This window comes from Dictyostelium purpureum (genome assembly GCF_000190715.1).
Source record: "Dictyostelium purpureum unplaced genomic scaffold DICPUscaffold_66, whole genome shotgun sequence".
NCBI classification, from domain to species: Eukaryota; Evosea; class Eumycetozoa; order Dictyosteliales; family Dictyosteliaceae; genus Dictyostelium; species Dictyostelium purpureum.
In genome coordinates this window covers 1-24,137 of record NW_003519403.1, presented here as the reverse complement: position 1 = coordinate 24,137, position 24,137 = coordinate 1, and the positions used below count along the sequence as shown (strand labels likewise).

General features: G+C 22.5%; 8 protein-coding genes across 8 annotated transcripts; 7 read left to right on the top strand and 1 right to left on the bottom strand.

Moving 5' to 3' along the window:
* The first annotated feature begins 826 nt into the window (after positions 1-826).
* DICPUDRAFT_46686 (uncharacterized protein) lies at positions 827-7,685 on the top strand. Its single transcript, XM_003286255.1, has 6 exons — positions 827-1,084; positions 1,446-1,507; positions 1,605-1,676; positions 1,773-2,027; positions 3,359-3,921; positions 3,993-7,685. Exons 4-6 carry the CDS (start codon positions 1,898-1,900, stop codon positions 7,206-7,208), a joined length of 3,909 nt encoding a protein of 1,302 aa, XP_003286303.1. The 5' UTR covers positions 827-1,084; positions 1,446-1,507; positions 1,605-1,676; positions 1,773-1,897; the 3' UTR covers positions 7,209-7,685.
* A 735-nt stretch (positions 7,686-8,420) lies between these two features.
* On the top strand, positions 8,421-9,335 carry DICPUDRAFT_87084 (uncharacterized protein; the record flags this gene model as incomplete). The annotated part of the gene is made up of 1 exon (XM_003286254.1): positions 8,421-9,335. The coding sequence occupies one exon, from the start codon at positions 8,421-8,423 to the stop codon at positions 9,333-9,335; it is 915 nt and encodes a 304-aa protein (XP_003286302.1).
* Positions 9,336-10,709: 1,374 nt separating this feature from the next.
* On the top strand, positions 10,710-12,177 carry DICPUDRAFT_30722 (uncharacterized protein; the record flags this gene model as incomplete). The annotated part of the gene is made up of 3 exons (XM_003286253.1): positions 10,710-10,827; positions 10,913-11,944; positions 12,041-12,177. 3 exons carry the CDS (start codon positions 10,710-10,712, stop codon positions 12,175-12,177), a joined length of 1,287 nt encoding a protein of 428 aa, XP_003286301.1.
* Positions 12,178-12,995: 818 nt separating this feature from the next.
* Positions 12,996-14,822, top strand: DICPUDRAFT_15974 (uncharacterized protein; the record flags this gene model as incomplete). The annotated part of the gene is made up of 1 exon (XM_003286252.1): positions 12,996-14,822. A coding segment is annotated over one exon (1,827 nt), but the record flags the coding sequence as incomplete, so codon positions are not given.
* A 626-nt stretch (positions 14,823-15,448) lies between these two features.
* DICPUDRAFT_77175 (uncharacterized protein) lies at positions 15,449-15,867 on the top strand (the record flags this gene model as incomplete). Its single annotated transcript, XM_003286251.1, has 2 exons — positions 15,449-15,536; positions 15,608-15,867. 2 exons carry the CDS (start codon positions 15,449-15,451, stop codon positions 15,865-15,867), a joined length of 348 nt encoding a protein of 115 aa, XP_003286299.1.
* Positions 15,868-16,201: 334 nt separating this feature from the next.
* On the top strand, positions 16,202-17,334 carry DICPUDRAFT_150244 (uncharacterized protein; the record flags this gene model as incomplete). The annotated part of the gene is made up of 2 exons (XM_003286250.1): positions 16,202-16,556; positions 16,649-17,334. 2 exons carry the CDS (start codon positions 16,202-16,204, stop codon positions 17,332-17,334), a joined length of 1,041 nt encoding a protein of 346 aa, XP_003286298.1.
* Positions 17,335-18,598: 1,264 nt separating this feature from the next.
* Positions 18,599-19,262, bottom strand: DICPUDRAFT_30692 (uncharacterized protein; the record flags this gene model as incomplete). Its single annotated transcript, XM_003286236.1, has 2 exons — positions 18,599-18,691; positions 18,759-19,262. The coding sequence occupies 2 exons, from the start codon at positions 19,260-19,262 to the stop codon at positions 18,599-18,601; spliced, it is 597 nt and encodes a 198-aa protein (XP_003286284.1).
* Positions 19,263-20,788: 1,526 nt separating this feature from the next.
* DICPUDRAFT_77172 (uncharacterized protein) lies at positions 20,789-21,508 on the top strand (the record flags this gene model as incomplete). Its single annotated transcript, XM_003286249.1, has 1 exon — positions 20,789-21,508. One exon carries the CDS (start codon positions 20,789-20,791, stop codon positions 21,506-21,508), a length of 720 nt encoding a protein of 239 aa, XP_003286297.1.
* Between the last annotated feature and the right edge of the window lie 2,629 nt (positions 21,509-24,137).

Genomic DNA, 24,137 nt, shown 5'->3' with positions numbered 1-24,137 from the left:
CTCCCAAATTCCACAAATAAGGCGCCAGAAGAACCCCCCCCCCCAAATTCCCCAATGGCTTCAATACTTTTTTCCCCTTTTGCACTTTTTCTTTTTTCTCCATTTATTTTTTTTTCTCCAGGCAAACTAAAATATTAAAATTAATCATCCTATTCCCCTTTTTTGAAAAATTATATTATAAAACATAATTATTATGTTTTAGTTCCATCCACAATCCAAACAATAAATTAAAACCACAATTACTTTAAAATATCCTTTTAGTAAAATAAATAAAAAAATAAAAAAAACAAAGAGGAAAAGAAATTTTATAAAACTGCACATTTATTTAATAAACCTTTTTTTATATATTATTTATTTATTTATTTATTAATTTAATTTATTTAATGTTATATGTAAGTGCATAATTATAACTTCGATGTGTGGTATTAGTAATATTACAGTTTGTGTGTATTGTTGTTTATTTTAATATGTTGTTGTATGCATTGTTGTATGTATTGTTGTTTTTATTCAGTTTTTGTTTCAATTTAAATTTACAATTCCCAATTATCAGAAAATAATTTCCCAAACTCACCCTAACGACAAAACACCACAGTTTATTTAATAATATTATTACTATTTTTTATTTTTTTATATATATGTGTGCATATTTTTGATATATATTAACCCTACTCTCCCCCCATTTAATTTTTTATTTTCGAAAATAAATTATTAATAAGGGAATAATAATAATATTATTTTTTTATTATTTTTTTATTATTTCAACCAACATTGTCTATAATTAGTTTATACTTTTTTAAATTTAATTAAATTTAAAAAAAGTCTCTCTGTGGAAATATAATTTTTTTAATCTTAATCAAACTTTAAAAACAAAAAAAAAAAAAAAAAATAGATTTGTGTTTATATTATTTTTTTTATTCATTAATAATAAATAAAAATATTAGATAAATTTATAGTTAATCTATAAATATTTAATTTTTATTTAAATAATTTATTTATTAAATATAATTAATAAAAAATAATATATTTTTTATTTTTTTATTTTTTTTTATTATTTTTATTTTCATTATATAAAACTTTAAAAAATGTAATTATTCTATCCCATAGAAAATATTTTATCATTTTAGAGTAATCATAATATAACCTTCTTTTTTTTTTATGTTGTGTGTTGGTGTGTTCATGTGCATATATGTCATTTGTTTTGACATATTCGTTTTTTTTCCATTAACGTGTTCTTTCCCAACGCGATTTCCTCATCACCATTTTAAATGTTTCAAAAAAAATTAAAAAAAAAAAAAAAAAAAATGAAAAAATAATTTTTATTTTTTTTATAATTTTTTTATTATTTAATAATTTTTTAATTAAATAATTTTTAATAATTCTAATCTCTATTTAATTTTATTTTTTTTTTATTTCTTTCTAATCTATAAACAAAAAATTTAATATAGATGTTTTAGTTTAACTTCACACATATAAAATAGCATATAATATAGTATAGTAGTAACATATAGTAAATTTTTCAAATTTTTAATAATAGCATAATAATATAATTAAAATTTATATTAATTTAATATTAATTTAATATATTTTAAACAATAACTATACAGACATATAACAGTAGTTAGAAGAGAAAACTAATAACAAGGTTAAAATACATATTTATATAATAAAATAAAAAAAGTAAGTGCAATATTAATATTAATAATAAAATCAATATCCATAGATTTTTTTTAATTTTTAATTTTATTATAATACTAATTTTTTTTTTAAAAAAAGTATTAATAGCTATAGTGGATTAAAAAAAGTATTTAATACTCTTTTTTTTTTTTATAAATTTTTGGTTATTTTTTGTTTTAACCAAAATATTTTTAAAAAAAAATTATAGCACAGATTATTAAAAATGCACGATAAAGATCAATTTAATAACCAGGACAATAATAATAATAACAATAACAATAATAATAATAATTATCCGCAGCAACAACAACATGATCTAAACCAAAGTTTTGATACTCAATCAACTAGTAGTCGTATGTATTTTTATTTTTTTTATATATTTTATTTTAGTATCTGGGAATCATAAGTGGTGATTACTATAAATTAATAATTAATAATTATAGATTACTACTATTGATTTTTTTCTTTTTTAATAAAAATAATATTTCATTTAAAATATTTTTACAACACATTAATATATTTGTATTCATTTGGTTAAAAGAATAATTTAAATTATAAAAAAATAATTTTTGTGCCAAATTGGATTTAATTAAAAAAAAAAAAAAAAAAATTATTATAACCACATTTTTCAAAAAAAATAAAAAATAAAAAAAAATAATCATTACACTATCATATATCATTCTATTATTCTATCTTACTTTCTCACACACCACGCATAAAACAAAAAACACAATAACAATAACAATAACAATAACTCCAAAATATATTTTTTTTAAAATTATTTAATTGTTTTTAAGAAAAAAAAAATTATTTCATTAAATTAAAATTTTTATATTAAAAAACTTGGTGCAAACACTTTCATTCTTTGTATTTTTTTTTTCTTTTTTTTTTTTTTTATTTTTTTTTAATTTTTTTAAATTTTTTTATAAAAAATTTAAAATAAAAAATAAAAAAAAAAAAAACCTTCAAAATATCGATATTTTCAAACACACCTATTATTTATTCCATTTATTTATATTATTTATTCTATTTATTCAACTATATTATATTATATTTTTTTTATAGTTAAAAAATTAAAAAAAAAAAACTTGTATTATTACATATTCACACCGCGCGTTAATATTTAAAAAAAAAAATATTAATAATAATAATAATAATAATAAATAACCATAATAAATAATCATAATAATAAAATAATAACATATGATAATTTAAAAACAAAAAATTTGTATATATAATAAAAACACCATAAACTCAAATTTAAAATTTCTATTTTAAACTGCTGTATGTCTATTAAACCTACTTTTTTTTTTTTTTTATTATTTTTTTATAAATTTATTTGTTTTAATTAAGAAAAATAAAAATTAATATATCAAAAAGATATTATATGATAAATATTTTATTTTTATTTTAAAAATTAAAAATAAAATCACACATACATACATACATATACATATAAACCCCCCACTTACCACACATTAGTTTGTTTATACTTTTATAAAAGAAAATAATAATAATAATAAAAATAATAATAATTTATTTTAATTGTATTGTTTTTTATATGTATATTTTTATTTTATTTTGATTTGTTTTTTTTATTTTTATTTTTTTTATTTTCTTTTTTTTTTAACAGTCTATTAATTATTAACCACCTTTTTAAAATTGAAAAATATTACTATTGTAGAAACAAATTTAGGTTGGATTTTAGAAGATAAAAAAAGTCCAACAATGGATAATGAAAAGGGTTATTCAGATATACCATTGGTCGAAGCAGGTGCCAGTGGTAGTGGACAACAGGGACATTCATTATCAAATAGTGGTTCTTTACCACCACAATCAACATTGTCAAGAGTACCATCATCGACTGTATCAGGTGGCTCAAATAAAAAATCAACAAAGTCATCATCACTTCGTTCTACCAAACCTAAAAAGAAGCCAAAGGCTTTAAAAAAAGTTAAAAAGAAGAAGTATATTGGTACTTCAAGAAATATTTATATAAATCAACCAGAAAGAAATATAGAATTTAAATTTTCAAATAATAAGATTTCAACAACTAAATATACACCATGGTCATTTCTCCCAAAGAATCTCTATGAACAATTTAGAAGAGCTGCCAATTTTTATTTCCTTGTAATTGCAATTATTCAATTAATTCCAGGTATTTCCCCAGTTAATGCGTATACTACATGGATTCCATTAGTATTTGTATTGGCTGTTACTGCTGTTAAAGAAGGTATTGAAGATATTGTAAGTATAATAATATACACTCATATAAATTACTATTGCATATTAATATATTAAATTTTTAATTTTTTTAGAAAAGAAATTCATCAGATAAAGAAATCAATAATTTAGATTCAAAAGTTTTAAGAAATGGTAAATTTGAAATTATACCATGGAAAGAAGTTAAAGTTGGTGATATTGTACAAGTTAATAAGGGTGAAAGATTCCCAGCAGATTTAGTAGTATTAAATTCATCAGAACAACATGGTATTTGTTATATTGAAACTAGCAATTTAGATGGTGAAACTAATCTTAAACAAAGACAAGCCCTTCCACAAACATTTGAAATTCTTCGTTCTGAAGAAGATTTAGCTCATTTTAGAGGAAATATAGAGTGTGAACATCCAAACAATGTTATCTATGTATTCAATGGTGCCATTCAAATGACTGAAGATAGTACAAAACATCCATTAAATAACTCTCAAACCCTTCTTAGAGGTTGTGTTCTTAGAAATACTGAATGGATTTATGGTGTCGTAGTTTACACTGGTGAGGATACTAAACTTATGCAAAATAGTACCGATGCTCCATCAAAGAGAAGTACATTAGAGAAATTAGTAAACAGAGCCCTTATCAATCTCTTTATAATTATGTTTGTAGTCTGTGTAGTTGGTATGATTGTTAGTGTTATTCTTACAAGTACAAATAAAGACGATCAATGGTATTTAGGATTGGAACAAAAGGATGTTAGAAAGGCAGTCTTAAATCTTTTCTCATTTATGATTGCTTTTGCAGTTATGATTCCAATTTCCCTTTATGTCTCTTTAGAATTAGTCAAAGTAGCCCAAGCTGTTTATGTAGGTTGGGATATCAAAATGTATCACGAGGAAAGCAACACTCCAGCACGTACACGTACATCAAATCTCAGTGAAGAGTTGGGTCAAATCGAATATATTTTCTCTGATAAAACTGGTACTTTAACTCGTAATCAAATGGACTTTTTAAAATGTTCAGTTGGTAAAATGGTTTATGGTAATATGGAAAAAGAAGACGAAAATGGTGGTTCCCAAGGTACTTCAAATAAATTTGGTATTGCTATGGAAGGTATCCCAGGTGCTGATGCAAACTTTTTCTTTAAGGATCGTCGTCTTATTCAACATTTAGATGAAGATAAAAATTCAGAACAATCTTTCCTCATTAACGAATTCCTCACTTTATTAGCAGTTTGTCATTCAGTAGTTCCAGATCGTCCAAATAAAGATGATAGTGAAATTATTTACGAAGCCTCAAGTCCAGATGAAGCCGCTCTTGTCACTGCCGCTAAAAATTTAGGTTATGCATTCTACAATCGTGATCCAACAGGTGTTTTTGTAAATATCCGTGGTCGTATTGAAAGATTCGAAGTTTTAAATGTTTTAGAATTCAATAGCGATCGTAAGAGAATGTCTGTTATTTGTCGTAACCCACAAGGTCGTATTATTCTCTATTGTAAAGGTGCCGATACTACCGTGCTCCCATTATTAAGAAAAGATCAAGAAGATCTCTACTCCATCACTTTAGAGTTCCTTCAAGATTTTGCTGCTGATGGTTTAAGAACTCTTTGTTTGGCCTATACTTATCTTGAAGAGGAAGAGTATCAACAATGGAATGAACAATACAAAGAAGCTGCTATCTCAATTCAAGACCGTGATATCAAAGTTGATAAAGTTGCAGAGCTCATCGAAAAGAATTTAACTTTAATTGGTAGTACTGCAATTGAAGATAAACTTCAAGTTGGTGTTCCACAAGCCATTGCTAACCTTGCCAAAGCCAATATCAAACTCTGGGTTTTGACTGGTGATAAGCAAGAAACTGCTATTAATATTGGTTTCTCTTGTCATTTGTTAACTCCTGATATGAGAATTATCATTTTAAATGGAAAGTCTGAAGAAGAAGTCCAAAATCAAATCCAGGGTGCTATTGATGCATACTTTTCGGATGATACCGAATCTCATACAAACTCTGGTTTTGCTTTGGTTGTTGAGGGTTCATGCCTTAATTTCGCTCTCGAGGGTCATTTAAAAAATGTTTTCCTTCAATTGGCTTCAAACTGTAAGGCTGTTATTTGTTGTCGTACCACTCCACTCCAAAAGGCTCAAGTCGTTAAAATGGTTCGTGATACTCTTCGTGCTGTTACTTTAGCTATCGGTGATGGTGCTAATGATGTATCTATGATTCAAGCTGCTCATATTGGTATCGGTATTAGTGGTAATGAAGGTATGCAAGCTGTTATGGCATCAGACTATTCAATTGCTCAATTTAGATTCCTTTATCGTCTCTTAGTAGTTCACGGTCGTTGGGATTACAAGAGAAATAGTAAGCTCATGTTGTATTGTTTCTACAAAAACATGGTTTTCGCTATGACTCAATTTTGGTTTGGTATCTACAATCAATATTCAGCTCAAACAATGTTTGATTCATGGTCTATTGCAATTTTCAACGTAGTATTCACTGGTTTACCAATTATTGTTTGTGCAATTTTTGACCAAGATGTTTCAGCTGAATCCTCAATGAAATATCCACAACTATATGCCTCTGGTCAAAAAGATACTGAATTTAATTTAAGAGTTCTCTGGGTATGGTTAGTAGAGGCTTGGACTCATTCCGTTATAATCTTTTTCTTTGTTTATGGTTTATACAATCATGGTGGTACATTATTAGAAAATGGTAATACCCTCGATTTATGGTCAATGGGTCAAAATATCTTTATTTTGGTAGTATTAACAGTAAACTTAAAACTTGGTTTCGAAACACGTTACTGGACCTGGATCACTCATTTCTCAATTTGGGGTTCAATTTTAATTTGGTTTGCATGGGTTGCTGTTTTAGCTGCCATTCCAGGTATTGGTTCATCCTCATCAGGTGATATTTTTGCTGTCGCTTACAAATTATTCTCTAGTCCATTATTCTGGTTATCATTATTTGTTGTTCCAACTATTTGTCTTTCACCAGATGTTATTTACAAATACATTCAAAGAAATGTCAAACCATATAGTTACCAAATCGTTCAAGAAATTGAAAGACTCTATGGTAAACCATCAGATATAATGTCCAAAGAAAACTTAGATAAATACAAACATCATGATATTGAAGAAATGGGTGTCGAATCTCCACAACAACAAGAAAAGAGAAAGAAAAAGAGAGCTAAGTTTATGGCTTGGATGAAATCTGTTAGAACATCAAAGAAACATACAGGATTCTCATTCAGTCATCCAAACCAAAATAAATCAAATTATAAAGAAAACGCCGAAGATCCAAATTATTTTAATTAAATAATCATAAAGTTATAATAATATATAAATAATAATATAAAGTATTAAAATATTTTTAATAATATCATGTATATTTTAAATCGATTAATCTAAAATCCCCTAAAAAAATAAAAAATAAAATTTTTTTTTTAATTTAATTCCTTTGATTGTTTACAAACAGATTTTATTAAAAATCATTTATTTTACACATAAAAAACATATTTTTCAATTTAGTATATAGTTTTGATCAAATTTTATAATTAATACATTCATTTAAAATTTTTGTTTTGGTATTTATATCCCATTTAAAAAACCTCCAGATGAAAAATAATAAAATGCTCAACTAAGACATGAGGTGAAGAACAAAGTATAAATCAAGAAATTTCCCTTTTGGAATTTTTTAGGACCCTACTTTATGTGTTCAAATATTTTTATTTTAAAATTTTAATCAAAAACTTTGAAAATAAAACTAAATTAATTTATTTATAATTTTAAATGAAAAAATAAATTTTTTTTATCTTTTTCAAATAATTTTCAAAGTATATTTTTCACAAAATTAAAAAAAAAAAAATCAAAAAATCAAAATTTTTTTAATAATTTTTATAAATATTATTATTGTTTATAAATATATAAAAATAATTGTTATAAAATTATAGATTATTTAAGTTACCACGTCTATACTACTAGCTATTAAAATAATAATTATTTATTGTTTAAAGTTATTTAAATTAAAAATTAACAGTCTAACTAAAAATCTATAAATAATAAAGAATCATTTATCAATAATCAATATTAAACAATCAATAATCAATAATAAACATTCAATAATCAATAAACAAAAAAAATTGAAAACAAAAAATAAAAAAATAAAATATAAAAAAATTATAAAAAATTTAAACAAAAATAATATTAATAAACATATATTAATAATAAATAACTACAATAATAATAAATAATAATAAAATAAACTAAAATGACAGAATTTAAAAATATTGGTATTTATCTTTTTTAAACAATATAAATTAAATATTAAAATAGTTTTATTAATCTTTTTATTAATTTTTTATAATAGTAATTGATTGTGGTTCAGATACAATTAAAGCTGGTATTGCAAAGGAAGAAGAATTGCCAAGTTTAGTATTTCCATCAACTTTATTTACCAATGGAAGTTTAAAAAAGAAAACATCTAGTATAAATCAAAAGGAAGAAAAAAAGTTTATGGTTGACCGTAGTATGGTCGATCCAATCAAAGGTGGTAAAGTAATCAATTGGGACGCAATGGAAAGAGTTTGGGGCTATACATTCAATGAGCTACACGTAAATTCAAGTCAATGCAACGTTCATTTAACTGAAATGCCATTTTCCCCTAATATTGATAGAGAAAAAAAGGCCGAGATAATGTTTGAAAAGTTTGATGTTCAAAATATGTATATCTCTTTGGATGCAGCTTTATCTTTGTTTTCAATTGGTAAAAATACAGGTTTAGTCGTCGATAGTGGTTATGAAGTTACAAATATTACTCCAATTTTCCAAGGATACGGAATTAAACATACAATGCAAACTCTTAATATTGGTGGGAACACAATTTCAAAGTATTTAGAATCTCTTTTAATGGATAATGGTGCAAGTGGTTCTATTAATAGTGACACCGTAAACAGCATTAAAGAGAAGTTAGCATATGTAAGCTATGACTTTAATACCCACATGGCCAATAGTACCCCAAGCTCCTTTACATTACTCGATGATACCAATGTTGTATTAGACAAAGAGCTCTTCAACGCTCCAGAAGTTCTTTTCCAACCTGAGTTCTTTGATATGGAAACTGATCCACTTCACAAAAAAATTTTTAAGGCCATCAACTCTTCAGATATTGATATTCGTTATGATTTGTACAATTCAATTCATCTTTTTGGTGGCAACTCATTAATTCCAGGTTTACCAGAACGTATCAAAAAAGAATTATCTGTTTTAACCTCATCAGTCACTAATATAAAAGTAAATACTTTACCACACGACCAAGCAAAATTCTCTAGTTGGATTGGAGGTTCGAAATATTGCCAAATTTTAACAGATCAAAAATTATGGATTCCCAAAGAAGATTATGATGAACATGGTCCTTATATTGCCAAAATAAGATTAAATCACTAAAATTATTTTAAATCCTTTCCAAAAAAGAAATAAAAATTAAAAATTATTTTACTTTTTATATAAAAATAATTTATACAAGTGTCTATCCCTTTTTTTATTTTTATTTTTTAATTTTTTTATTTTATTTTTATTTTTTTATAATTTAATATTATTTGTATATATTTATTTGTTTTTCAAACTTTGATATATTTTATTTAAGTTATAAAATAGGTTAATCATAATTGGTTCAACAACAATCTGTCAACTGTTCTAATTTCAATATTTAAATTTTTAATTGAATTTTTTAATCGGTATATATAAATACTTGTATTAAAATTTGAATGGTGCAATGTTAACATGAATTTTATTAATATAATTTTAATCATTCGATTATTTAAGTTATTAGTTTTTTTTATTTTTAATTAATCCATAATGATATGAATTTTCAGTAGGAATCTATCTAGTTAAATTGTCAATTTCTCTCTAATTTGTTAAATTTTTACCTGTATTTAGCACATAAAAATAAAGTATCATTGAAGGTTTTATAGTGTAATTGGTTAGCACCCGGGACTTTGAATCCCGTAATCTGAGTTCGAGTCTCAGTAGAACCAGTATTTTTTTTGTAAAATTATACTTTTCTTCCCTGTGATTTCACTTTATAAAAATTCAGAGCTCCCATTGGCCATGTCTTGTTAAAACTGAATAATAATATAAATTCTCAAATAAATATACAATTATTCGTTTGTGAAAAATAAAAATAAAATAAAAATAAAATTTTAAATTTTCAAATTTTCAAATTTTTTTATTAATTTAATTTTAAATATATTATTTAGTTGAGATTATAACTGTATTCATTTAATTCTAAAATGCATATGAATACATTACAAATTATTGTTAAACAAAATCACGAAGGAGAAGAAGCAGAGGATGAGGAAGAAATTCAACAAAACCATGATGAAAATGAAGAAAAAGAGGCAAAGGGCAGAATGAATTAACCATAGACTCTTTCATGAATCACAGGAATTGAAATTACTATTCCAAAGCCTATATTATATAAAAGTTTAAACACATACCAAAAAATACTGTATTAATGTATTATAAAAACATCCAAATTTTCAGACGAATTTATTTTACAAGCTTATATGCGTCTTGATTTATTTTTTAATTTATTTAATCTACTATTTTTATTTATTGTACCAAAAAATTTGAAATATTGAAACCAATAATTGTATCCAAATTAAAAATATCAAAATTTATAAAAATTAAAGTAAAATATCAAAATTCGTAAAACAAAATTTTTTTTTAATTCTTTTTTTTTAATTCTTTTTTTTATTTTTTTTATTTTTAATTTTTATTATTTATAATAAATTACTTACTTAAAATATCTAGGAAGAAATGTCAAGAGAGCCAATTATTTTTAATTTTTCAGAACTAACATCTGTAATTGATGAATATATATGTCCAATATGTATGGAAACATATTATAAAAAAGAAATTTATCAATGTAGACAAGGTGGGTGATTTTCAAAGTAGTTTTTTAATTTTAATATTTACCAAATATTTGTTATTAATATCCAACTATTTTATTTAATAACTAGGTCATTGTTCGTGTAAAGATTGCTGGAAAAAATCACTTGAAATAAAAAAGGAATGTACACAATGTAAAATTCGAGTAAATTCTTTTAAAAACCTCTCAAGAACTAGACAACTAGAGAATTTAATATTAAAAACGGATGTATGTTGTCCATATTCATTCAAAAATATTATTAGAGTAGATGAAAGTGAAGAATTAATTAAAGATAGTAATGGATGTAAAGAAATTATAAAATTGGAAGAATTAGATAATCATATTGAAATTTGTGGTTTTAGATTTGTAAAATGTGGATATCATAAAAAAGGGTGCAAAGATAAAATCAGATACAATGAAAATGAAATTCATATCTCCGAATGTGAATACCAAACTTCAAAATGTACACATTGTTCTAATGTTTACTTATTAAAAACAATCCAACAACATTATCTCGAATGTCACTCGATGTTAATAGAATGTAAAGAATGTAATGAAAAAATTAAAAGAGGAGAAATGAATAACCATTTAGATAAAGAATGTCAGGAGGTCATTATTCCATGTAAATTTTCACAATTTGGGTGCAATGATAAAATAAAAAAAAGAAAATTTGAAAATCATTTGGATCAAATAAACCACAACAAACATTTAAGTATGGCAATAGACCATTTCAATACAGCAATAGAACATTTAAACATTAAAAACACTCAACTTTCAAATAGTATAAATGAATTAACCAAAGGTAAAGAAGATTTAATCATTAAAAATAATCAACTATTAAATTATATTGATAAATTGACTAAATGTAAGGAATATAAAAACAATTGGATTATTTCAAACTATTCCAAAATTAATCATAATAATAATTATGAATTTTTGAAATCTCCTCAATTTGGATATGATACAAAAGATTTATTTGATATCAAATTTTTTAAAAATAAAGATAATGTTGGAAAAATAGCTGTCTATCTTTTTCCTGCAAGTGAACAAAAAAACTTAACATTCTCAATAACTTTATTAAATAAAGATACTAAAAAGAACTTTACCCTTACATTCAATAATTGTGGTAAGTAATTATATTATTTTTATTTAATAGAAATTATTAATAATTATTATATTATTTTAATATTTTATTTTTTTTATAATTTATAACATTTAGATATAAAATTAGGATCTGGAAAAGGATGGCTCAACTTTATAGAAAGTGACCAATTAAATAAAGAAAACGGATATGTAACACAAGATGACAAAATAGAATTTGAATTTACAATTACAATGCCATTATTATCAAATTAAATTTCAAATTATCTATTAATAATTTAAATTATTTTAAATAATGCTTTTTCTATATTTTTACACCATTGCAAAGTTTATTTAATTAAAAGTAACAAAATAAAATAATTATGCAACTCAAAAAAACCTATTTTATTTAACGATTTAGATTTTTTTTTTTTTTTTTTTTTTATTTGAAAAAATAATTAAAAATGATTTTAATTATTTTTTCAATTATAATAATTTTCATACATAACACCCATTTGTTAATATTACAATAAAAAAAAAAACGAAAAAATCATTATTTATTGCAAGATGGTGAAAGTAAAAAAAAATATTAAAAAAAAAAATAAAATAAAATTTTGAAAAAATCTTGCACAAAAATAGGAAGGTGATGGTGTATCATTGCATATTTTTAAAAACTTTTAAATATTATTTAATTTTGTGTTTTTATTACACCTCTAGCCTCATAAAAAAAAATAAATAATTAGAATAAAAAAAAAATCTAAAATGGAACAAATTTGTATAGTCACAAAAAAATCCTCTTTCTATAACGTTTATATTTTTTTTTTTTTTTTTTTTGGGAAAGAAAAAAAAAGTATTTAATAATAAAAAAATTAGAATTATATTTAAAAAAAACAATCAAAACAATTAAAATCAAATAAATAAAAGTAAATAATAATAATATTTAAAATTTTTTAAAACTATTAAAATTAATTTTTTTATTTTTTATATTTTTTATTTTAGTTTAAAAAATGGGTGCCGATATTATCAATAATACTGAAAATATTAATAAAATTGACCGTAATAACAATTCAAATGGATGGTTTTTCATTCAAAGTTTACAAGCTGACAAAGATGGTTCCAATATTGTAAACTATTGCTTAAACATTAAAAATGGCAGTAAAGATCAAAATACTCCAGTTATATTATGGCCAATTCAAAAGAACTCTACCAATGAGTTATGGCAATTAACAAGTGATGGACACATTATTTCTCGTATGTTTGGTAATGTTGTCTTGGATGTTGGTAATTCAGTTGATGGTTCAAATTCCAAATTCTATGTAATTATTAACCCAAACTTTAATGTTAACTCTGATTCTCAAAAATGGGTAGTTAATAGTGAAACCAATCAAATCTCTAATAAGAATTTTCCAAACTTATATCTTGGTATTGACGGTGCTTACAATGGTCCTATTGCTCCAGTAAAGTATCAAAATATTGTCCTTGCCAAGCCAAGTGATAATAGTAACCCATGCTTTCAATGGCTATTTTTACCAAAGAGTCCATTTTATAAAATATTATCACAAAAGCCAGAACCCTTCCCAACCTATGAAAAAGATCCACAGTTTGCTGAAACATATCATTTAATAAGTAAAACTATTACTTTAGATAGAACTAATTCAATTAGAACCCAATATTCAAATACAATTGCCCCATTATCATCATTTCAATCTTCATTGGTTAGTATGAAATGTCCAAAAGATGTTAACCCAGAAGTTTTCGAAATTGTAAAGGATCAAATTAACTATGAACTTACATGTGCTATTTCAGTTCAAAACTTATTTGCCACCTTTAGCAAATTTTACACTGAAAATTATATTTGTAGTGAAGCAAGTATTACAAATCTTGCCCTCTTGTGTAAATTGGATTCAAAAAAAGATCTAGTTACTGGTTTCTTCAAATCATTTATAGACAATACCACAACAAATATTCTTTGTATGATCCCTGAAATTGGTCCCATTTTTACCGAGTTTGTAGATATTGGATATGATCTTTATGCAGATTCAGGCTATTCCACAAACAACATCTCTCCATTCACTGTTGCTGTATCCCAACTTTATAAACGTTTTTACACCAATTTTATTAATATTTTAAAAATCATTGGTGAAATAGAAACAGATATCCTTAATGATTGGGGTATGATGAAGACAACATATAGTTGTATCATGTTGCCAGTTGGAACACCAAACTCTCTATTTTGGAACACCAACATGAATTATGAATTGGTTAATGCAACATCTATTGCTAATGACATTGCAATTTTACAAGTATTAATGCCATCAAAATATCAAATATACTATTGTTCATTTGGTATCAACTATACAAACGCTCCTTCATATTGCCAATATTGGGATAATAGAAAACAATTTTATTATATCGCAGAAATTCAAGATAATAATGCTTTTCCAGACAGTGAACTCATGAAAACTTATCTCTGGGGAAATAATGTAAATCAACAAGAATTTTATCAATCAAACTTTGGTTGGACTTTCAACACTGCTAATAATGATGTTTATAAAAATCGTATTTATAATCAAGGTCTACCAACTCTCTTCAACGGTACATCCACTCCAATGTATTATAATTTAGTTAACAACGGAACCCCAGTAAAATGTAATGTTTATACATATTCTTCTGGTTTTTTTTCAGGTGAATATTCCACAGGTCTTCTAGGAAGCCACGAATATCAAATTGAAATTTATGACTTTAATAATAATCAACTCATGTCATTTACAGTTTCTGTTGACTTACCAATGATGAAGGGTTGTACACCAAGAATCGTTGGTTCCCCTACCATCGCATCTGGTTATTACTTTGTTAATCAATTATCCTGTGAAGGAAGTAGAAGCCAAGAGTTTGCAGGTAGCTTATCTTTTGCTATTTATCCAAATCCAAGTACCTCAAAATAAATTTGTGAATAAATTATTTATTGACACAAACAATTGATTATTTTTATAGATATTAAAACAAAGAAATAAAAAAAATTATAAAAATATAATATATTTAGTACTGATTGAATTTTTTATTATTTTATTTTAAATACTCAATTTTTTTTTTTTTCTTTTGATAATCAAACACATTTATAAACCCATATAGATTGTAACCTTTGGAATAGTAAATTTATAAAATCATAGTGATATTCGAATAATGTTTACTCTTTTATTGAATCTGATCAAATATTTGAATTAATTTTCAAAATTGGGTTTAATCGGTGAAATAAAAAAATGAATATTACTTTAGTGCTTGTTTTTTGAAAATTAAAAATAACTTAAAAAAAAAATTAATCTTTTTTTAAAATTAATTTTTTTAATTTTTTTATTTTTCTTTAAATTTTCACACCCAAAAAATTAATTTTATTTTAATTTAATTTAAATAAAAAACAAAACCACAAAAAAAAAATTTTAATTTAAAATAAAATTAAATTATTAATAACAACAAAATAATAATTATAATACACAAAAAATAAAAAATATAAATATAAATACAAAACCAATATACAAATAAAAAAAAGATGGATCAATTATGTTCAAATATTTTTAAAGTTTCCGAGGGGGAAATGGCTTTTAGAAAATTTACAGAGATATTTAGGGAAAATCATAGTAAATTCAAAATTTATAACTCTATTTTTTTTTTTTTTTAAATTTAAAACTAATTTTCTTCTATTTTATAGGTAGTTTCAAAGATACTTTAATTAAACATAAATTTTTTATCAAAACAATCAATGAGTATTGGGGAAAATATGTTGTAGATGGTATTGAAAAAGAAGAACAAAAATATATTTTGGAAACATTATTTGATAATTTTATGACAAACGTTTTTCTAGATTGTAATGAATATGGTTTTGATGACTATAAAAATAATCTTTCTTATAACAATTCAATGACTTTACTATTTAACCACAATCCTTTTGGTAATAATGGTTATTTCTAATAGTACAATAATATTTGGTGGTTATTGATATGAAAACCCTTATGGAAAAGTTCACATTGGGCCACTATCGGGATAACCAAATGTTTGTCTAATTAAAAATTTTAGAAAAATAAAAATTATTTAAAATTGTGTTATATTTTTTTTAATTTTAATAAACCATATAAATTTCTTTTTTTTTTATTTTTTATTTTTTTTATTTTTTTTTTTTTATTTTTTTTTTTTATTTTTTTATTTTTTTATTTTTTTAAAAACATTATTTATTTATTAATTTTTTTTATTATTTAAAAAAACTGGGTTTTTAGAAATTTCTCACGCTAAAAAAATAAAAAACAAGATGAATGAAATTAATAATGGTGATTTTATTGTTATAAATAATAATAGAATGGAGGAATCAGAATTTGTTAAATTAAATGTTGGTGGTAGTGTTATTTATACTACATTAACCACATTAAGAAAGGAAAAAGACAGTATGCTAGGATTAATGTTTAAAAAAGATTCAACATGGAAGCATGCAAAGGATGAAAATGGATGTATTTTAATAGATGCAGACCCAAGATATTTTTTAGTAATTTTAAATTTTCTTAGACATGGTGAAATTATAATAGAACCAAATTTAAATTATTATGGTGTTTTATCATTAGCAAGATATTTTGGTTTAAATAGTTTAACTGATTTAATCGATAACGAAGGTATGTAAAATAATAAATAAATAAATAAAAAAAATAAAACAAAACAAAAATTTTAATAATAATATCTTTTTTTTTAAATTTATTTATTAAAGATGATAATAAAAATAGTTGGACAAGTTTAATGGAAGAAAATTTTTTAACTAGCGAAATAGATCATAATAAATGGGCAGTTACCAGAGAGGCTGGTTCATCAAATTTTTCTTTAGAAGAAGGTAGATTTAAATTTATAAATAGGGTATATTTAGTTAGTAAAGATCAATTTAACCCAGAAGATGGCGAAATTAGAATAACAGGTATTTGGACAAAAGAAACACCAGATGATTTCTTTCAAATTTGTACAAGATCAGACGGTAAAAGTCAAGGATCACCATATTTCGAAGCTAAAAGTGGTGTTGAATTTCATTATAGCCGTGGTCAGGCAGCAATTATAGGTCGTGGTGGTTTGGTTCCATCAGGTGTTGTTAAAATAAAGAAACAAGGCGAGTTCTTTTTTGGCGTTGGTGTACCTGTACATTTTGAAATTTTTGATGATGGCTGCACTGTATCTTTTTCACTTTGGGAAAATACTCACAACACATCAATAGAAGTAGAAACAACTTGTACAAATAAAAATTTAATAAACTATATAATAATTCATAATAGAGAAAAAACAAGTACAACTAATCAAGCCTCTTGGCTTTCAAATATAAAAGTTTCAAGATGGAATAAATCAACCCCTCGTAGAAATCGTTATAGAAGAGTTCATGAAAAAAAAATGAATTTAAATACTAGTATTTAATTTTTAAAATACTTTTTAAATAATAATTTATGTTTCACAATTATAATATAATAAATTTGTAAATATTAAAAAAAAAAAGTGCACAATAAAATTTAATTTTTTAACACTAAATTATTTATTTATTAATATAGTTTTAAAATAAAAAATTAATTAAAATTGTTTTCAATGTAATAAAAATAAATTTCATTTCATATAAATAGTTTTTTGAATTAACTCAATAAAAAAGTTGATATCAGTTATTGAAAACAGATTTTGATTCAATAATTGAATCAAAAATTAGGTTAAAAGTGAAAATTATGACCCATTTCAATATTTATTTATAATTGGTATAATTTAATTTTTAACATATATGGAAATATTTTCTATTTTAATTAAAATTATAGGAATCAATTTAAATAGTAAAGAATTCAAATTATATTTTTTTATTGACCAACTGAAAATTATTTCATGAAATTGTTTTTATTCTATTTACTTTTTTTATAAAATTGATGAAAAAAAAAATATTTGTAATGTATTCAATAAAAATGTTGAATAACACAATAAACTAAAACTCAATTTGATTCAAAAATTGAATTAAAAAGTAGGTTAAAATGATCATTTAAATAAATCATGAATTTTTTTTTTTTTTTTTTTAAAAATTTGATATTTTTAATACAAATTCTTTAAAGTTACCAGTAAGAATTAAAATGTATACAATTTGGACACAACAAAGTCAATTCCTGAATCCCCATCACAACTCCCGAAAGATTTGGTATAATCACATGGAAGATATAATTTCCCAAAAAATTAGTGGGGAAATCCGAGAATCGAACTCAGGACGCTACCACCCAAAGGTAGCATTATACCACTTAACTAATTTCCCATCTTGATATTTGTAAATTTAATTGTACCCAACAAAATTAAAATTATAAATCAAGAAAAGTCGTGCTCCATTCAAAATTACTGCACTTAGTTACAAGAAAACCCATTTGAATTTAATTAAAATTAAATAACCAAAAAACAATAAAGATTTATAATACAATCATCATTGCGTAATATACAAAAAATAAAATAAAATTCGTGTTAACCTTTTCTCCAAAATAATTAAAGGGAAAATTTTGTTACCTCTGGTATATTATCTCAAAATATTTCAGTTATTTTATACATTTTATTAAAAAAAGCTGAAAACAAAAAAAAATCTTTTTTTTTTTTTTTTTTTTATAAATTTCTTTATTTTTTATTAAATTTATAAGGAATAAAAACCAAAATACTAAAATTAAAAAATTTATTTGCACATATGGAGTTTGTGACAAACTCTGTTTGGATCTTCATTTCTCTTTAATTCAGCAATAATTTTGTGGAAAATCTTACCGACCAACTATTTTAAAAAATAAACAATTAGTATACTATATAAAATAAATTGTTTAATTTTAAAAACAACTTACTTTGTTACAAACGTGGGATAATGGTTTACCTAAGTGTTTGCATTCAGATGAAGCAAAGTGTTTACCTTCATCAGTACCTTTGTTAATAACTTTACCGGCAGCTTTAACAACATGTTTGCAGGCTGAACACTTTAATTTCTTTAATGGGTTCCATTTGTGTGGTTTTAAGTGTTTTTTCCAGTGATGTTTCTTGAGGAGATCATTTTCAACTTCACAAACACCCAAATCAGTACAGGCAGCAAGTGAATCTTCGTGTTCATTGGCTTTTTCCATTAAAACCATACCAAGGTTGTCAACAAGGTCGTTACATGATTCAGCAAATTCTTCACCATGGTAGTTACATGCAGAGCCTAAAGCTGGGATGATATCAGCAACTGAAGCATTTTGGTACATGAGGTCTTCAGTGATGCTGAAAGCAAATTGGCACATTTGACAATCAATAGCACGAACTACACTTGATGCAAATGCTAAAACACAAACAATTAAAAAGAATAAGAATCTCATTTTTGAGCAACAATTTGGATTTTAAATATAAAATATATATAAAAGAATAATACTATATAACTATTTATTTATTTAAATAAAAAATAATTATTTATAAAAATATAAAAAAGATGATGTTTGAATGAATAAAAAAAAAAAAATTTACCTTTATTTATATTTTTTATTATACATTAAATTTAATAAAAAAAAGTTTTTTTAAATTTCAAAATTTACTGGGATAATTTTAGATACTATAATAATTTATTTTTTTTATTTTTTTTATATTTCCTTATTTTATTTTCCCACCCCATCTTTTTTTTTTGTACTTTTTTATCAAAAAACTTCAAAATCTTATAAACAAAAATAAATTGTATATGGTCAGAAAGTTTTTGGACTATTATAAAAATATTTTTTTTTTTTATTAATTTTATTTTAAAAAAATGATTAAAAAATAATTAAAAAAATTAAAAAAAAAATTAAAAAAATTAAAAAAATTAAAAAAAAATAAACCAGAATATTGATCTGGGAAGAAAATAAGGTCGCTTATTACAAAAATATTATCTGGGGACATATTAATGGTCGCCTTTATTGTTTAAAGAAAATTATATTTTAAAAAAAACAATGAACAACATTTATTTATTTTAAATAATTAGTTAACACTTAATTAATTTCCTATATTATTTATAATAAAGTGCAATTTCCACAAGTTAACAAACTTTTTCAATTTTAATTTTATACCTATAATTTGAACTCCCTCTTTATATATTCAAACATAATGGGGTATTTAAAATAAAAGATATCTTTTTCTATTTTTTAAAACTTTTTCGATAAAAAGTTCAAAATAAAACAAAAATAAAATAAAATTGTAACTTTTAATAATTTCTTTAGTTTGCTAACTTGGATTTACTGTACCTCTTTGATCATACAGTTATGATGTCGACCAAAAAGAGTTTCATGTGTGGCTAGATATGATCATTCAAGTGTAAATAATCTTTTTTCTAACGCCAAATCTTTATTTAAAAATGCTGATTAATTAAAAACTTGATTAAAATAATCATAAAAAAAAACATATAATAAAATATTTCTTGTGGTACAAGCTTCTAAACATGATTATTCATTTAAATATGAATTATTAACACTTTGAGTAATACTATAAACTATTAAACTCAAAAATACTTTAAAAAAAAAAAAAAAAAAAAAAAAAAAAAAAAAAAAAAAAAAAAAAAAAAAAATAATAATAAATAAATAAATTCATTATTATATTTATATGAATAAATAAAAAAAAGTGCTATAATATTCTTTCCTATGTATCAAAACCTCCAATTATTAATTAAATAATACAAATACCATTCACACTCCATTTTATTTTTCTAAGTAAAAAAATATTAATTTTATAATTTTAAAAAAAAAATTTCTTATAAAAAATTTCTAATAAAAATTTAAAAAATCAATTTTAAATTTTTTTTTTTATTTAAATTTTTTTTTTTTTATAATCATTTAATTTAAGATTTTAAGTTAAAAAAAAAAAAGATATATATTTAAATTAGATGGAAGAAAATAAACCTAGAGTAGAAGATTTTAAAAAAAATTTAATAGAACTTCAACTTTTATTTAAACAATTTTTTGTATATAACCAAGATAAAAATGAAAATAATAGTTTTATAAATGATTCCAACAGTAGTAACTCCACTAGTACTTTGCAAAGCATAGAAGACAACACAACAAAAGAACACGATTTTAATAATGATGAATGCTATGAAGATGAAGATGATAGAGAATACATAATAAATAATAAAATAAAAGAAAACAATTCGAAATGGCTAAATATAAATGAAATCGATACATTCTACAGCAACACTTTAAATAATATAAATAATATAAATAACCAAATGAACAATCTAAAAAATGTAAATAATGTAAATAATGTAAATAATATTAATAATGTAAATAAAAATAGTTTTAAAATAATAAAAGAAAAAGTGTACAATAGTTCAACATCTACCCAATCATCCGAATCGCCATCATTATCATCAACAACATTTTCAACACTAAGCCATTTTTCATCATCCACTGTAGACCTGTATACAAAGCTAAATATATCCACATATAAAATATCAAGCCAGAAAAACAAAAAAAAAAGATCAATTTCATTTTTTGAAAATGAGAATTCATCTTTAAATGCATATATAACCAATCGAGCAAATAGCGATTTACCAACAAAGAAAATAAAAAATACCTACCAAAACCCTCTAAAACTCAGTCTATAAAACTATAATTTTTAAAAAAAAAAAATAAATAAATAAAAATATAGAAATTTTTTTTAATTATTTTAAATAAAGGAAATTTTATTTTATATAACACATAAATTCTTTATTTATTTGTTTATTAGTTTGTTTATTTATTTGTTCTTTTTATTTGTGTTTTTTTTTTTTGTTATTTATATTTTTTTATTATAGCTATTTATAAATTTTTTTCTCAATTATTTCTTTTTATAGAAAATATTTAAAATATGCATATTCTTTTGTTATACTTTGGCTCTAATTATTAATATTATTTTTTTTTTTTTTTTTTTTTTTTTTTTTTTTAATAATAATAACAATTTTATATTTACTTTAAAATACCTACTTTTATTTCTATCTGCTTTTAGCCCCATCATACATCTTTACAGATTGGCGAGGTTATAACCCACACTTGGTAGACCCATTAAATTAATTAATTTTATTACGAAGCAAGAGAACTATAAGCTTTTTGAATGATATCAATATCATATTGAGAAATAATGGACAGAGCTAAGAAATCCTTAACTAATTATTATTAAAAACGATTAGTAACTTATATTATTAAACCATCACTATTTACATTTAAAGAAATGGTACTGATTTTATTTATTTTTAAAAAATTGATGAAATATTACTTTTTTTGGGTGAAATAAAGAAAAATGGTAACTTTTTTTATTCTCTACTTTATATTCATATAAACATATAATTAATATTGGTAAAAATTGGATAAATGAATATAAAATTAATAAAATTAACAAGTATATAATTTATTAAACAAAAAACACCGACGACCAACTATAAAACTATAACCATAAAAAATTATAAATAGTGCCCTCACTTTTTAATTTTGTTTTATTTATTTAAAAAACAACCCATTCAAAATTTTTTAAAGCTTCCCAACTATATCCTATGTGCTTTCCTAATTTTTTTAGGATATAAAATAATTTTAAAAACCCCCACTTACCTCAAGGTATGGGTAATGGAATATAATGGTAAATAATTTTTCTATTTTTTTTTTTTTTTTTGAAAACTATTACAAATAACCATTAATATGGATTTTCTTTATAAAAAAATTTTATACGAACGAAAAAAAAAAAAAAAAAAAAAAATGGTTGTTCAGTGAACTCCAAGTAAAGATAAAAAAAAAATTAAAAAAAAAAAAAAAAATTAAAAAAAAATAAAAATTAAATATAAAAAAATCCAACCAAACTATTCCTCCAATACTAACAAAAAAAACAATTTTTATTTGCATTGGTTCCATTGATAATATTATTTTAAAATATTTTCATAAAACAAAAAAAAATAAATAAAAAATAAAAAAAACCCCCCCAATACATAATTTAATCAAATATAATAAAAATAAACCTATGGGAAGAATTATGAAAGCTAGCATATAGTTTTTTTTTTTTTTTTTATATAACTCAAAAGCTTTATAACTTTTAAAATAAAATAATTAATTGAAATAAAATTTAAAATAAAATAAATAAATCCAGGTTATAAATATTTGAATAATTTGAATAATACGAAATTATAAATTATACATAAAAATGTGGCCTTTGGTAACTCATTCATGAAAAGACATTAATCAAAGAGCCACAAAAAAAAAAAAAAAAAATTTTAAAAAAAAATTACAACATAATTTAAAATTTTCACGACGTTTGAACATTTCTAAATTCGAAAAGTCAAGCCCAAATCAACAGTAAAACCTATAAATATCTATTTTATTTAAACCAATAAAAGCACCACATTATTGACACAATAAAAAAAAAATTTTATCAATATTATATAATTTATATATTTAAAATAAAATAAAAAAATAATAAAAAAATTATTTCTTTTTTTAATTTTATATAAAGTTTTCTTTATTCTTACTAATACTTTTTTAAATAATTTGATAATTATTTAATTTTTTTTTAATTGGGGTGTTTTTAAATAAATTATAAAACAAAATTATATATTAATCAACCATCAATAAAACAAACACGTGATAATCAAATGCAACCCAATAAATTATTTTGTTCTTTTTTTAAAAAAACGATGTAATGTTGGCCAGAATAAAAACATAAAGCATCATCAAATCTGTCAATACACAACACAGATATTAACAAATTTGATGATGCTTTATGTTTTTATTCTGTATAAATACCACGCCCATCAATCTGCAATGTTACTCTGGACAACAAAAATAACAAAAAGAAATTCAACTGAATTGAGTTTTTTATTAAAAATATTACATAGTAAAATATTTTAATAGGAGTGCGTTATTTAGGATTATTCCCAACCACTTTTTTTTAAAAAAAATTTTATTTTTAAAAAATATTTTTAGAATTTTCAAAGCGAAAAGGCTTATAAAATCAGATTATTATTGGGAAAAAAAAAAATTTGATCACAAAACAAAAATAATAAATTTAAAAAATACAATTTAATTGTTTTTATAAAGAAAATAAAAAATCTGAATAAAAAACATGCACGAAATAATAAAAACCTTTTGATATTTTTATTATGCAACAAGTCTCCAGGTTTTTATAAAGCCAATTTTCTTTTTTTAATCATGTAATATTAAAAAAATTGGCTTGGAAAAAAAAAACCCAATTTTGTTTTTGAAAATTTAAGATCC

Bases quoted from the DNA above. Each gene is read 5' to 3' on its own strand.
- DICPUDRAFT_46686 (XM_003286255.1), top strand. From the start codon at position 1,898: ATGCACGATAAAGATCAATTTAATAACCAGGACAATAATAATAATAAC. The intron at 2,028-3,358 runs GTATGTATTTTT...TTACTATTGTAG, and splicing joins TACTCAATCAACTAGTAGTC to AAACAAATTTAGGTTGGATT. The intron at 3,922-3,992 runs GTAAGTATAATA...TAATTTTTTTAG, and splicing joins AAGAAGGTATTGAAGATATT to AAAAGAAATTCATCAGATAA.